Source organism: Macrotis lagotis, chromosome 2 (genome assembly GCF_037893015.1).
Source record: "Macrotis lagotis isolate mMagLag1 chromosome 2, bilby.v1.9.chrom.fasta, whole genome shotgun sequence".
Classification (NCBI taxonomy): domain Eukaryota; kingdom Metazoa; phylum Chordata; class Mammalia; order Peramelemorphia; family Peramelidae; genus Macrotis; species Macrotis lagotis.
Window position 1 is genome coordinate 98,998,536 of NC_133659.1, and position 15,670 is coordinate 99,014,205.

The 15,670-nt window shown below is 39.2% G+C and overlaps 1 protein-coding gene and 1 long non-coding RNA gene across 9 annotated transcripts in view; one reads left to right on the plus strand and one right to left on the minus strand.

Annotated features, from left to right (window-relative positions):
• Positions 1–306: 306 nt before the first annotated feature.
• Positions 307–6,840, minus strand: ZNF281 (zinc finger protein 281). Of its 3 annotated transcripts, XM_074222310.1 has the most exons (3): positions 6,823–6,840; positions 6,239–6,443; positions 307–6,044 (listed from the first exon to the last, which is right to left on the minus strand). In XM_074222310.1, exon 3 carries the CDS (start codon positions 6,028–6,030, stop codon positions 3,289–3,291), a length of 2,742 nt encoding a protein of 913 aa, XP_074078411.1. In that variant the 5' UTR covers positions 6,031–6,044; positions 6,239–6,443; positions 6,823–6,840; the 3' UTR covers positions 307–3,288. The 3 variants fall into 3 exon arrangements, with proteins under 3 accessions (XP_074078411.1, XP_074078409.1, XP_074078410.1); XM_074222308.1 differs by lacking the exon at positions 6,823–6,840 and having other exon boundaries at positions 6,239–6,750; XM_074222309.1 differs by lacking the exon at positions 6,823–6,840 and having other exon boundaries at positions 307–6,048; positions 6,239–6,750.
• A 987-nt stretch (positions 6,841–7,827) lies between these two features.
• LOC141512940 (uncharacterized) overlaps positions 7,828–15,670 on the plus strand; it is a 129,057-nt gene continuing 121,214 nt past the window's right edge. For all 6 annotated transcript variants that reach the window (XR_012475645.1, XR_012475639.1, XR_012475641.1 and 3 more), the window contains exons 1-4: positions 7,828–8,627; positions 11,736–11,776; positions 12,150–12,323; positions 14,233–14,298. This is a non-coding gene — a long non-coding RNA (uncharacterized LOC141512940). The remainder of the gene's footprint in view (positions 8,628–11,735; positions 11,777–12,149; positions 12,324–14,232; positions 14,299–15,670) is intronic.

Genomic DNA, 15,670 nt, shown 5'->3' on the forward strand with positions numbered 1-15,670 from the left:
TGGATCTGGGTTTGAATCTACCTCCATGTCCTAGAAGAGGTCACTATTGTCTTCATTTATAAAATATGAAGGCTGTACTGTTATGACTGAAATCCCTTTCAGCTCTAAATTTATGTTACCTATTGCCTGTGGTCAAATGGTTAGCAAGAATCTGAAACAGACTTTGAACACAGACACAAAGACCAAAAAGTTTTCTACTTCAGAAAACATATATATAAAGAATTACAAGTTTTTATCGATGCCGGAATTCTTTTCTTAGCTTTCTGCTGAAGACCTCTCCCTACCCCGCCCCACCCCCCCCCAAAAAAGACCAAACCTGGGACCTAAGTTCTACCTACACAAGAGAACAAAACATATTTAATATTTCCTGATCCTTGGGTGGGAGGGGTTGAAAGGAGTAGTCTGGGTCTACTGCTGCCTACAAATTTAAAAGTACACCCTTTAAACATTTGCCTACATATAATATTCATGTTGAAAACACAGTCTCTGTCATGGACCTATCCCATTCATATAACATTTTCCCATCAAATTACTCATTTTGTCCACTATATTTTTCACATACAATTTTCACAATGCATAATACTATTTATAAAAGCTTCTTTTTCTCTCCACACTTAAGGTTATACATTCATCATTATTCATTCCAAGCTCACTTATTTAGATTTATCCAAGACCTGAAAAGCTTTCTTAAGACTAACTTGCTATTAACATGCTCTAGGTTCCTTTCTGGAGTTTAGAATTTTTTTTCCCTTTAACTTTTCCAACTGTGAAATTTTATCTAAGTTTAAATATTAATTCTTTTTCCACTAGTATATACATTTTCAATTTTTCCATCACTATTACTTTATTACAATGTTTTAAAGAATGCATGTAGGATCAAAAGAAGTTGGAAACTAAAACAGTCTCTTACACTTTTAAGACTTAGAACATAATCTAACCTAAAATTGCATCTACAATAGCCAACTCAAAAATTTCAAGAAAAAACAATTTTAATTTACAAAATATGTAATTTGTATGGTTTCACAATATTGTGCATAGCTAAAACACTAATAAAAATGAAAATATTCAAACTGATTTCCAATTACAATAAACTTGGATGCAAAGTATCTATGCTTAACACAATAAGTGTACTGAATTTAAAAAAAGTACAAGTCCCAAAACTGATAGATACAGTTGATAAATATCCTATGGAATTTAGTCAATAAGGAAATCTGAAAAGTATGACTAGTATTAAGTGATATCTCCTTTCCTCAATTTTGTGATTAACAGGATTTTTTTATTGGTATTAAGCTAGAGCAAACAAATCAGAATAGTACATATGCAATATTCAGTACACACAAAGTTAAAGAAATTCAAACCTGTATAAAACAAAAGAATTTGAGAAAAATTATACAGCTTAAGAGATACAGTGGTAAAGGTCCTCTCCATCCCTTGATTACAGCTTGCACTCTGTACCTAAATAGAAGAACTTACTGCACTCAACTGTAATAAGAATGAAATATAGACTCATGTTAGTAGAGAGTGAATTTAGGGGATTAAATAAATTCTCTAAGAACCTTGCATTGGCAAACAGGTGACTTCAGTTGGTGAAAGCAGCCTAAGGAAGTGGGGGAAGAAAAATTAACTGGTATTCTGAAACATTTTTTTTTAAATAATTTCTTATTTTTCAAACACTGCTTTCCTAACAGAAGTGTTGTACACTTGCACAATGTTAATTACTTTATTATACATGGAAGCCTGTATTAGGCTGATTACACAATAAGACTGCAAACAACCAGTGGTACTTTTCTGACGTCAGAAGAGTACATAGGACTGAAACATCACCAAAAGTACATAAAAAAAAACTCATGAGCATAAACATCAAAGTACAATAAAAAAATGTAATCAGAAAAAAATACATTTGCTAAAAAGTGGTTTTAGAGCAGCGCCACCGCCTATCAGTAGCTTCGAATGGCCATTAGCGTTCCTAGCAAGTTTCCATTCACTTCACAAGATCCGTGTACAATACTGATTCGTGTACTCCATTCAAGTACAGGAAAAGGCTGCAATTTCACAGAGGTTCTGATGTCATTAGGAAATACTGAGCTCAATTCTCATTGGTTAAGTCACCAGACAGAATTACAACCTTATTACACAGAGCTGTGAGTAAGTGGGGTTAGGATATTATTATACATGGAAACTTGTATTGGATTTACAAATGGGGGGGGGGAGGGGCCTTTACACTACTGTTGGACTATTTGATGCCATAAGACATATAAAAAGTACATAATGAATTATGTTTTGGAATGTAAATCATTTAAAAATTCAAACTGTCAAGGTAAGGAGAAGGGAACAAGGAGGGAAGGCCCAAGAACCTTGAAGAATAAGGGTTGAGAACAAGGACATGTAGTATGATATACTAGAAGACAAGTGGAAGAAAAAAAAAAACTGTTTTAAGCCATGTATAATAAATGCATCCCCAAATTTATATGAATTACATAATACCATCCTTTTTTTTTTTTTTTTTTTGGTTCTTATGACACGAACCAACCGCTTTGGGTTTCAATTTCTGTTGATGTCACTAGAATCTCTTAATGGAATTACAGCCTTGTTATAATTGGGATAAGGGGAGGGCGCTTTTCATTCTTCTTTATATTAAAGCTATCATTCCAGGCTTTGATCAAAGATCCAAGAATGTTTGTTCTACCAGTCTGGAATGAATGTGGTTTGGAAGATCAGAGTACATTTGAAAAGCTGCAACAAAATATAGGTAGCCAACATCTCAGAATTTTGGATCAGCCTAGATAAGAGATAGCAATTTGAAATGTTTTAGATCCCTTACTTAAATGTTGAAATGTATATCATTCTTCTATCTGCAAGTTGGATATTCCAATACAGTGATAATGTATAGAATTCCCATGCGTTATTACACTTTCCTGAGAGTAAAGCAATTAGAATAAACCTTAATCCTAGGAACAAAATTTTTTTTGTAGGTTTTTTTTTTGTTTTGTTTTTTTTTGCATTTAAAACTTTTGGGCTATTCCCTGACAATCTATACATGTAAATTTGATTGCTAAACATTGTCACTTTGAATGTCAAACTATTTTTAATCTATTGGTTTTGATTAAAAATCATAATACAAACAGAGCTAAAATCACACTAACAAAATAAACTAAATATGAAAAGTTGCATTGAAAGGGCATGTTACATTATTCTTAATAGGATCATGTAGAAACATTCCAATGGCAGTGTTCTCAAAATAAAACAAAATTACATCGTAAGACTCCCAGCCTGGTCACACTTGGGACCTTACCTGTAACTTTGGCTGGTTGGTGTCTTTACTCTTGTACTACATGGCTCACTTACATCAGACATCATATTTGTATACCCTGAGAAATCTGACACTGAAGTCCTTACTCTATGGTCCACTTCTCCATTAGAGTTAGTGATAAAGGTCATTGGCACCCTGCTGCCCGACTTAAACTGAGAACCAAATGCTTGTGCAAAGTTCTCAATTTGATACGTTGTTCTAGGCTCTATGTCTTTCTGAGGATCTATCTGGCTAGTTAACTCCTGAGATGGAATCTGAAAGCTTGTGGAGGACTCTAAGTTTTTCTGTTCCTTCTGGCTAGTCAATTTCTGAGATGTAGACTGGTAGCTTGATGAAGTCTCTAAGTTTTTCTGTGGATCTATCAGATCATCCAGCTCCTGTGATGGAGTCAGCTGCTGATGGGTGGCCTCCAAAGCAGATAAATAAAAACCTGGTTGAGATCCAAGCAACATCCCAAAAGGAGGCTTTGGCAATGTAGTTGGCAACACTGAGGTAACAGATTGGCTGAAACCACACTCCAGGGGAGATGTAGTGTATATCTGTTTATCTGGAAATAAAGTGTGGTTGTGGAGAGTTGAAGACAGACTAACAAACTGGAAACTGGGTCCAAATGCAAAACCAGTGCTGTTGGCTGATCTTTCAAAAGCTTGCTGGATGTATTTGGAATATCCTTGCAACATGTTTGCTTTGTCATTTGAAGGTGTCTGGTTGCCTGGGCTCAAATTCTCCTCTTGAACCATGTCTGAATGTTCTCCTGAGGGGTGTAAGTCGACTCGTTGTTCCGTTATACTGAAGGGATCCTCTTTCTGCCCCTCAGATTTACTGGAGTACTGGTCCAAAAGGCTCTGTAAGACTTCGTCAGGGATCCCAGACTTGTCGTGACAAGACTTGATCTCCGTGTTTAGAGACGAGGAATCGATAAGCGACAGCGGCGCTTCGTTGTCCATGACGCTCACGCCAGCGGACTGGATGACAGACTGTTGGGAGGCCATGTGTCCCACGTTTATAGAAAAGGCACTGTTACCGCCGGCAGTTTGTAGATACCTTCTTTTCTTTGAAAACTGCATGGCATCGTCATAGTTGCTACTCAGCTGGCCCTGCTTGCCACCCGCACTCTGGAGAAGGCTAATGGCCTCCACGCTACTGTTGGACACTATGCCAAGAGAACCACTGGGCTTCCCCGACATGGATTTCTGTCCGACTATGTCTGGTAACGGTGACACAAAGTTAAGGTAGTTTTTGTCTGTGTTTTTCCTGCTTCCTTTTTTGAAGACCAACTTTGGCACCCTTTTTTGTAACTCGTCTATACCAGCGCCGATGATGCCGCCGCTGGAAGACACGATAGGAATCTCTACCGTATAACTCTGCATGTTGATGTTATTTGCAATCTGCGATTCGTTTGCTTTACCAGTCTTATGTTCTTTGTTTTCGGCAGATAGGCTTTTCGACTTATTTTTTCTCCTCGAAGAACTCGTGTTTCCCTGAGACAACACAGTCAGGTTACCCATGTTGTTATGGTTGGATGACCCAGGTTCTGCACTAGCTGCTCCCTTAGCTATGGCTTCGCCACACGTGCGCCTGTGCTTCAACAATCTATCAGTCCTTGAAAAATACTGTTGACAAGTCTCACATTTGTATGGCTTTTCTCCACTATGTGTCCTCTTGTGTCTCTCCATATGGTACTTCTGGATGAACTTCATGCTGCACTGGTCACAGCCGAAGGGCTTCTCTCTACTGTGGATTTTCTCGTGTCTCTGCAGGAGGTACTTCTGAATGAAGCCCATGCTGCACTGGCTGCACTGGAAAGGTCTCTCTCCCGTATGGATGAGGACGTGTCTGCGCAGGTGGTAGGAGCTCCTGAAAGCGGCGCTACAGTGTTCGCAGATGTGAGGTTTCTGACTTGGGGAAAGAATGGCACCTTCTCCATCTCCCACCAGAGAAGGTTTGGAAGAAGCGCCGGGCTTCCGCTTGGCTTTGATTCCCTGAGATTCTGGCTTTGGCCTCTTTGCCTTTTTGACGCTCGGGTCCTGCTTTGGCTCCTCGCTGCCGTGGTGGTCCTCCGTCCGGCCGCCGGCCAGCAGCACGTCGCGGTGGTGCTGGGGGGGCGGGTGCTGGCCGTGCTGGTGCAGGAGGCTCAGGTCCTGGATGACGCCGTGGCTGGCCGCCTCCCCGCCTCCCAGGCCCGGGGGCCTCTCCTCGGCCCCGGCGAACAGCCCTCCGTAGTGGTGGTGGTGGTGGTGGTGCTGCTCGTCGGGGTCGGCCGGCTTCTCCTGCTTGATGCTCACCAGGGACTGCAGGAAGCCCCACGAGTTCCTCTGCGGGGGGTAGGCCGCCGCCGGCGCCGCGGGCTCCTTCTTGAAAGTCATGTCCGGGGCCGGAGGAGGCGGCGGGGGAGGCTCGGCGGCCGGCGCTGCGGAGCTGGAGGCCGAGGAGGAGGAGGAGGAGGAGGAGGAGGAGGAGGAGGCCGAGGAGGACGAGGAGGAGGAGGAGGAGGAGGCCAGGACGCACTGCGGGGGAGGGGCGGCCCCCACGGCGGCCCGGGTGAAGCTGGTGACCGGGGGGAGCCGGTGGTTGAACATGACCATACTCGGGGGGAAGGTGGGCTCCATGTCCGCCCTCCGGCCGCCGCCGCCGCCGCCGCTGCTCCCGCCGCTGCCGCCGCCGCTGCTGCTCCCGCCGCCGCCGCCGCCGCTACTCAGGAACCCGCTGCCGACTTTCATACCCCGGAGGAGGCCTGGCTGAGGAGAGGAGGAAAAGGGAGGAGAAGGAGGGGAGGAGGGGGAACCGGGCCGCCGCCGCCGCCGCCGCCGCCGCCGCCGCCCAGACCGCAACGCGCCCGGCGCCGCTCCCCGGCCCCGGCGCGCGGGGACGGCGGCCCCGGCCCGGGCCGCGCCCCTCCCCCGCCCCGGCCCCCGCAGCAGCACTTACGGGTCCCGCCGCCGCCGCCGCCGCCGCCGCAGCCGCCGTCGCCTCCAGTTAATAAAAATAACGCCGAGTCCTCTCCACAATGGAATTAAAAGCCTCCCCGCCACTGCGCAGGCGCGGCGCGGGGCCTGCCGGGAACTACTCGACCCGGCCGGAGGGGAGCTCTGGGGAGCCAGGGCGCCTGCGCAACAGCTTCCGCCCGGCCGGCCTGTCAATCATTCGGGCGGTTGGGCCCGAGGGTTGGGGCCGAGTCGTGTGGGGCCGGCGGGGCGGGGCGGGGCGGGCGAAGGGGGGGGGCGAAGGCCCGGGGCGGGGCGGGGGGGGGGGGCCAAGGCCGCCTGGCAGGAAGAAAGAGGGCGCCCGGGAGAAGGGAGGGAGGGGGGGCTGGAGGTGAAGCGGGGCGGGGGGGCCTCGCCCGTCCCGGGGGCCCTCGGGGCCGGACCTCAGACGGCCCTCCTCCCCGGCCGGCCGGCCCGCCCGCGTCCGGCCCGCTGCCCCCCGCGGCGGCGGCGGCTCGGGACCCCGCGGGCCAGGTTCATTGGCAGCGGTGGGAGGGGCCCGCCCGCCCTGTCTCGGTGCCAACCTACCTGAAGGCTACTCAGAAAGGAGCGCGCCCGCGAGCCCGGTGCCGCCGCCCTGTAAAGAGGCGCCCACGCGCACCGGGCAGCGCGGAACGTTAGTTAAATGCCCGCATCGCCCGGGGCCGGCCCCGGAGCCCCGTCAGGGTTTGCAGACTGGAGCGGCTCCCGGGCCGCCCGCACCCCCACGCCCCCCGGCCCGGCCCGGCCCGGCCAGCCGGGACCCCTTCCCCGGGGGCCCCCAGGATGGCACCGGCGCAACCGCCCCCTGGGAGCGCCTGGCGGGCAGCGTCGGGCCTTGGCCTCGCTTTGCATGCCCTCTGCCTGCCACGTTAAATGTGGAGTGACTTGATACTGAATGTGCCATCAAATGAAGTGGCATTTATCCTGTTGGATTACATAGAGTCGCTTTTTTATAAAAAAAAAAAATCGAGGAAATTTGGAGCTTTGCAGGGGTGCCTGGTAAAATCTAGGTGCTAAATAAATGTTTCCTGATTTGAAATGCTAGAATTGTAAAGATATACCTTTTATAAGATTATCAAAATAATTGAAGATGATTTTTTCTTTTTTCTAGTATTTTATCCACGAATTGTAATTCGTATATCTAAAGCAGTAATTCATATATATGTAATATATGTAATTCATATATAATACAATATGTGTAATTCATATATACAACACAATATATATGTAATTCATATATACAACACAATATATATGTAATGCATATATAATACAACAGATGTAATTCATGTAATTCATATATACTATATATGTAATTCACATATATAATTCATATATAATATATGCAATTTGTATATATAATATATAATTCACATATATAATTCATATATGTGTAATTCATATATATGTAATTCATATGTGTGTAATTCATATATAATATATATGTAATTCATATGTGTTTATAATTATATATAATATAGATGTGATTCACATATATAATATAAATGTAATTCATATATGTATATATATACATATATAAATCAGTTTATAGTTTGCAAAACCTTTTCCTCACAACCATCCTGTGAGGTAGGTAACATTATTATTAAGTATATTTTACAGATGGAAAAACTGAGATCTAGAGATGAAAGCATTTGTCCAGAGTCACACAGTTATTAAGTGTCACAGCTGGGAATCATGGTCTTCTAACAAGGCCTTCATACCTGATTGATAAAATTATGAATTTGGCTTCACTACAGTAATATTCAAATAATTTTAATAGTTTAAGGTGATTCATAAAAAGAAACCAATATTGGATGAAATAGTATAGCTAACATAATTTTTTAGTTAAGAAAAATAAGTCTCTAATTGCGTGTAACTAAAAATGGCAAAGTTCTGTCCCTTGAACTGTTAAAACTGGAATATAGTCAAGTGTAGCTAAGTGTTAAAAGAAAGACTGGAAATTCAAAAACTTAAAACAGCAGTAAAATATGAGTCAATGTCTATGAGAAATGAGTCTGTCCCTTTATTCAGGGTGTCTGTGTTTAATGGTAAGCTGAGATGCATATAAGCTAGTCCAAGCATGAAGGGCAGTAGGACACTCATATGAAAAGCCAACTTTGTCCCTCAGTTATCAAGATAAGAAACCTGTCATTTCTCTCATTCACTCTGTCAGCCTTGAGATACTCCAAGCAGACTTACCTCTGTGTTGTACACCCCATATATCAGGAAGATGAAGAGACCCTGTAAAATAAAATGGAGGGAAAAAGCTGTTAACTCTAATCATTTCAGCAGTAGAAATACCTGAAATAAACTTTCCTGGGAACAGACAAAAGAAGACACACTTCATCAAGGTCAATTTATTTTTCTATTTTTCAACATTATAAGCTGTACCTTGAACATTTATTTGATAACATGGGACTTGCATTTTGCCTATGGTATTTTGTTCTATTCACCTCTTTAGAAATAAGAAAAGATGTCACCAATAATGGAGCTTATTAATTAGAAAAATTGTTATACTTGCCTCTAAATAATCTTGGCACAATGAATTAAAGATGAACTCAGAAACATCACCCAAATAATTCTAAAATCAATAGTAACTATTAGAATTTCTAAATACCATGAAAATGTACTTATATTAAATATATATATATAGTTATATTTCTCTATGAACCATATCTCAAGATACTGTATTAAAATGTAAAATATAGGAAAAGATTAAAATAAAAAATAGAAAAATTAAAATAGAATTGAAGTGTTATTTTTATTACCCTTTTTCAAATGAATAGCTGTTAAAATTATTAAAATTTTATTAAAAGCTATTAAAATTTTACAACTTTATTTTTTAAAAAACCTTAGTTTAAAATCTATTAAGAAATATGCTATTTAACCCTGTATTTGACACTTCTCCACATAATTATACAAAACTTACTGCCAATATCATAAAGGTTTTTGTCAATCATAACTAGACATAAAAACTCATAAGAAATTAAGAGTAAATTATCTTAGAAAATGCATGACTATTACTAATGACCCCAGTGCCCATCTTTATATGTGTCTTTGCTTTTGACAATTGAAAAACAAATTAAGCATTAATATGATAATGATTTGATAGGGAGTCATAAGTAAAATCTATAATTCTTAAAATTAAGGAAATAGTGTATTATGATGACCTTTCAGAAAGCACTCTATCAACTTTACTGATTTAGAGATTAGATTTAGATTAGAAAGTATAGGAGCCCTTCAGTAATATTTCCACATTTGATTCTATATTTGCTATAAAAGGGACCAGCTTTAAAAAAACTCATAATTTCCTATTGATTTGTGTCAGTCAATTCCCCTTAGACTTTGAGCAAGATTTTTTTTTTTTTGTAGTTTTTGCAAGGCAATGGGGTTAAGTGGCTTACCCAAGGCCACTCAGCTAGGTAATTATTAAATGTCTGAGGTCACATTTGAACTCAGGTCCTCTTGACTCCAGGGCTGTTGCTCTATCCGCTGTACCACTTAGCCACCCTGAGCAACAAATTTTTAATAGAAATGTTTAATGCAAAGTTTTTCCTCCTTTCTATAACTTTTTTCTTATTCTAGTTGCTTATATTTTATTGGTGCAAAAACATTTTAATTTTATGTGGTAAAATGCTCTATTTTGACTCTTATGATTTCCTCGATCCTATATTTTTCCCTTACAATTGTGAATAGCATAATCTGTTTCTCTCTCTCTCTCTCTCTCTCTCTCTCTCTCTCTCTCTCTCTCTCTCTCTCTCTCTCTCCCCCACCCCTCTCTCCCTCTCTGTATCCACTCTGTGTCTCTAGTGTAAATTAACTTTTATATTTGTACATATTGGGTCATAGATTTATAATTTGTAAGGAAATGATTGTCCCCAAGTTCACATTCTTCATTTTTATGCTCTTGGCTTTCTTTTTTTTTTTTTTGCAAGGCAAATGGGTATAAGTGGCTTGCCCAAGGCCATACAGCTAGGTAATTATTAAGTGTCTGAGACCAGATTTGAACCCAGGTACTCCTGACTCCAAGGCTGGTGCTTTATCCACTATGCCACCTAGCCGCCCCTCTTCATTTTTATGGATGAGGAATGTAAGGCCCAGATTAAGTGACTTGACCAAAATCACACAGATTATATAAATGGCAGAGTTGTGATTCTCTGACTCATAAGTACTCTTCCCACTATATCATTTTTTAAAATTTATTTTCTAAATTTATTTTCACCAAATTGCTTTCTAGTTTTCCCCATATATATTGTGAAAGATTGAGCCCCTTTGCCAATTGTTTGTGTTCATAGGTTTACAGAAAACTCAGTCTTTATGTGTTTAATTATCTAATCTGTACTTCTAATGTATTTTCCTATTTTTTTTAATTTAGTACCAGTTTTGATAATTGCTGCTTTGTAATATAATTTGAGATCTGACAACACCAACCCTCCTTTCTGCTTTTCTTGATTATTTCTAATTATGCTCTCCAGCAAAATAATTAAACATTAAAAGTACTATAGTACCTGAGCAAATAATGGAAAACTTTAACACAGTATATGAATTATTGAACCTTACCATTTCAGTGGTAGATTTTTTTAAAAGCACATGCATAATCATGTCATAGTTAATATGCTGTGTGATTATATATCATCCATAGCATAATTTCAAAAGAAAACAATCCTTTCAAAGAAACAGACCAGATTGATATGACATAGATTGAACTGAATTAATTTTGTTTTATATTAATTTTTTTATCTTACTGTTCACTATTTCTTACTATTCTAGATAATTCTGAGTTTTTCTCAGTTATCTAAATGTTTTGGTAAACAAATCCAGGTCAGCAGATAATTACATACACTATTCAGTTATAGAACTATACTAAAGATAAATTACTCAATTCTGAATCCCATTGAAGAGTATAATTTTACCTTTATGTAGCTAAAAGGTGAGTTCTTATGCAAGTCAAATTTATGCAAATTGGATCACACAGTAATTCAGCACATGTAATAAATATTTTAAGGAGCCTTACTATTTATTTTTGGGGGGATTAAAAAAATCAAATGTTTGGTTATATAATTATCCCTTAATTTATTTGTCTTATAAGTTCATATTTTCATATTCCATGTTTTCTTAAAGTGAAATCCACATCTAGGAGGAAATCAAAGCAGAAAGCTATTCCATATAGATAAAAGTACATTTTTTTCTATTATCTGGTAGCCTGATAGCTTATGTCATTCATATAGACCTTTGCTTGTAATTTAACAGTGTCTAATAATTATTGTGCATTTTATTGCATTCAACTTCTGTATGGCAAATTTATACATACAGTGCTATTTTTTAAACTTTTAATTAATATAAAATGAATAGCCATATGCCCCCATTTCCAACAAAGTTGAAAATTGTCAGTTTAACTGAGGGAAAAGAAATATCTAATCAGTGTCCTATTCCTTTCTTCTCCTCTTTTTCTTCAACAGATGTACAACATAAGAACGTGAATAAGCCTAGTCACTGACAAGTAAGTGACTGTCTGAGAACTGTGAAGTCTGAAGCTTAAGTTACTGCAGGGAGTCCATGCCTCCCCTCCCTGTAGGCAATCTACATGATGCCAACATAACCAGTGAAAAATTCAATACAAGTAGGGTTTGAGGTTTTATATGACAAAAGATTATCACTTGGATTTTTTTCCACCAAATTAACGAGTTATTTGATTTATTCAACTGCAGTTTGAGCATCATATAGTCATAATTTTAAAACTATTAGATTTACATCCCATTTCCTGTCCCTTCAGATTCTGAAAAGAAAAAAAAAGTAACAAAACAAACTATTGGATTCAAAATCCTGGACTTCTTACTACTTCATAAATATGAACCATTTTTCAATTCCTGCAGAGAGAACCCTGTTAGGAACAGCTGGAAGGAACCAACTGCCAATCCTCAACTGGCACAGAAATTTCTGGAACTCCTTACTCCAACATTCTGTCCTGTTGAAGACTAATCATCAAAAATATCCCATGTATTTCTGAAATATCTGCAAAGATGAAAACTTCTTCAATTGTTTTACAGGTATTCTTTCTTTCCTCCATCCACAGGAATTTGCTGTGCATATTTGATGCCACCATTTATAGTGGTACCAAATTCCTAATGCTGCAACCACAGTAAAAATCTCAATAATTGGGCAGGAAGCAATCAAATGTAGCACACTGCTTTTCTACTGCATGTGAGGGCTTATGGGCAAGAGCCAGGACCAGGAGAAGACATCAAGATATACTCTGATACCATACTGCAGTTAAAAGTTCTAGAAAAGGAGAGAATAGACTGATCCCTTGCTCTAGTTTATCCAAGAAACATTAAAAACAAAGGTGACTTTTTAAGCATTTCCAACCATTATGGAAGCAGTCATGTGAATAATATGTACAAACAGATAAAAGGATTGAAACATAGTCTGTTGTTTTTGTATTGATCATTTTTGTGCTTTTATCATCTGATTCATGGTTGCTACAGAATCAATCTTCTTTCAAGTAGTAATAGGATATTTTTCTTTCCTAGTCTATGAGAAAGAAAAGGGAAGTTATCTACTGAAACAAAGGGATATTATATCATCGACTCATATGTGAGAAAAACAAAAAACCTCAATAACCAAATAAATACTTCAGATGTGAGCCCACATTCACACCTCTGTCACCAGGTTCAAGATGAGATTGTAGAGGTCATTCAACATGTAGGTTTATTAAATTCATTTCACAAACACACAATTGTTTCAGATAACTCTGGTTCAAATCTCAGCTGATCTGACTGGTGCAGTAAGAAATAAGCCTTGGAACTGTTTCTTGGTTACTATGGACCAAGTTGGTTTTATGTTCTCCTCTTGTCTCTGTAGATTCTCATTTGATGACGTGTTCTTACTATGTGATGTTCTATGTATGGTTTCCAATTCAGAGGCTGCTGCATGACTGCATGGTCAAACACGCACATTGTTATCATCAATGCTGATTGAATAGCCATAGGAACATATGGCTCTTTGCTAAAAGCTATAAGATTTTTTTGAATGGATTTAGATGTTTAATTTGTTTTGAAGGAGACAGTCAAATGGGAAAAATAAAAGCAAATTCATTTACATGTAAGAAATTCATCCTGACATATATAAACTATTATAATGTTAGGAAAGCTTGGTGCTTGATGCTTGATGACTTCCTGGAGAAACTAGCACAAAGTCTTAACATTTTTATCCATTTTTATAATGTGTAAAAAAAATTCAGAGAAGTTCATAAGAAAATACAGAAAAAAGCAGGGAAGATTTGAAAACAATTATAGGATTTATTATAGTTTTTTGGTGATTTTTTTAAGAACAAGCAGTATAAAATAGAAATTCATCATTTCCTATAGAATTCCCTTTTTCCTTTTTTGGCTCTGTGTATGGAAATGTTCCTTTCTTTACTCAGATTTTTAAAAGAGAAAAAAAACCTGAGTCTTAAAGGAGTAGCAAATGGGAGACATCTAATGACTTGCAAGCTTTAACAAAGTAATAAAATTTAGGAAGAGCTGTTCATAGGGAATGGCAAGTATGTTTAAGGAACAAGAACAGAGCAAGCAGAAGTGTAAGACAATGGAAATTAATTTGATTTCCAAAGGCTACTGATAGAGAGAACCTTTGCAGTAACGTCAGGAAATTAAATTTAATCTAGGGGTGGCTAGGTGGCACAGTGGATAAAGCACCGGCCCTGGAGTCAGGAGTACCTGGGTTCAAATCTGGTCTCAGACACTTAATTACCTAGCTGTGTGGCCTTGGGCAAGCCACTTAACCCCAATGCCTTGCAAAAAAAAAAAAAAACCTAAAAAAAACTTAATCTAGAACAAGACTCCTAAACCTGGGGTTCATGAACTTTAAAAAAGGTACTTTGATAACTATATTTCAATATAATTTGTTTCCTTCATTATCCTCTATATCCTATGTCTTATCACCTGTGTGGCACAGTGAATGGAACACTGGATCTGGAATAGGGAAGAACTATTTTCCAACACTGCCTCAGAGTGATCCTGGGTAAGTCACGTAGCCTCTATCTGTTTCAATGTTCTCAGCTGTAAAATGGGTATCATAATAGCACTCACCTCACAGAATGGTTATGAAGAGCAAAGGAGGTCATATTTTTAAAGCACTTCTTAACGCACTTTATTATCAAGACTGTCATTTATTTACTTAACGCTTCTAAAAATATTATCCTGAGAAAGGGTCCATAGGTTTCACCAAACTTCCAAAGGAGTCCATGACTTAAAAAACTTTAAGAATTCTTCATCTAGAAGATGATAGAAATATATGAAAAGATTTTAAGGAGGAAAAGATGCTGTCAAAATGTGTTTAGTGTTCATTTTGACAGAGATGCACAGGAACAATTGGAAAAGGCCATTGAAAATAAACGTAACAACTATATGATGAAAAAGAATTCAGAGACTAGTTACTATAAAGGTAAAAGAAATTTGATGAGAAACAGAAATCAATGAAAGATCCAAGAAATAGTGTGTGTGTGTGTGTGTGTGTGTGTGGTGGGGGGAAAGTAGTATTATTTTTAACAAGTGTAAATGACTAAAGCTAAACTTGAGAGTAGAGAAAGAATAATGTTATTAACAGTTACAGGAAAATGAGGATAGGGAAAATTTTTAGGGAAATATTCTGTATGCCATCTTTTATATGGTCAGGTGGTAATAGGTGGACATTTTGGTGTCCACCTATCTCTCCATCAGAGAAGCAAGGCTCCAGTCCTGGTCATGCTTATCACTATTTGTATAACCTTAAGTCATTTAATATATCTAGGCCTCAGATTATTTATAAAATAAGAGACTTGGATTAGTTTACCTATATCTTCCCACACTAGATTCCTAGGCTTAGTTTTAGTGATTAACAATGTAATTAATTACATAAGGAAAATCACCAAATAGGCAAATATCAGGAATCAAGTGATCCCACCCTTCAGAAAAGGTACTCATTAACAAAACAAAGGAACATTTCATTTATAAATCTAATGGTAAAACCAGATGCATTTTATGCATTGTGAAGTACTGACTTTCTTTTAAATGATCTCTTGTGGAGGTTTAATTAATTTTATTATTGAAGGCTTGCCATTCTAAAATCTAATAGCTAAAAAAAAGACATTATATAGTCTGATATTCTCATTTACCAGATGAGGAATCTGAGACCTCAAAAAGATGAAATGATTTTCCTAAGGTCATTGAGCTAGTAAGTGCAGATCTGAACTCAAATCCAGGTTCACTTCTAAGTGCACTTTCTCTTTCCACAACTATGCTTATCACAAGTCATATTTATATTTATATTTGAGGATATCACTTAGCAAAGTTCCTACTTAACCATCACCTTGAAGAGGAACTTGTCTCTGAATTCATGATACTGAAGTGGGGCA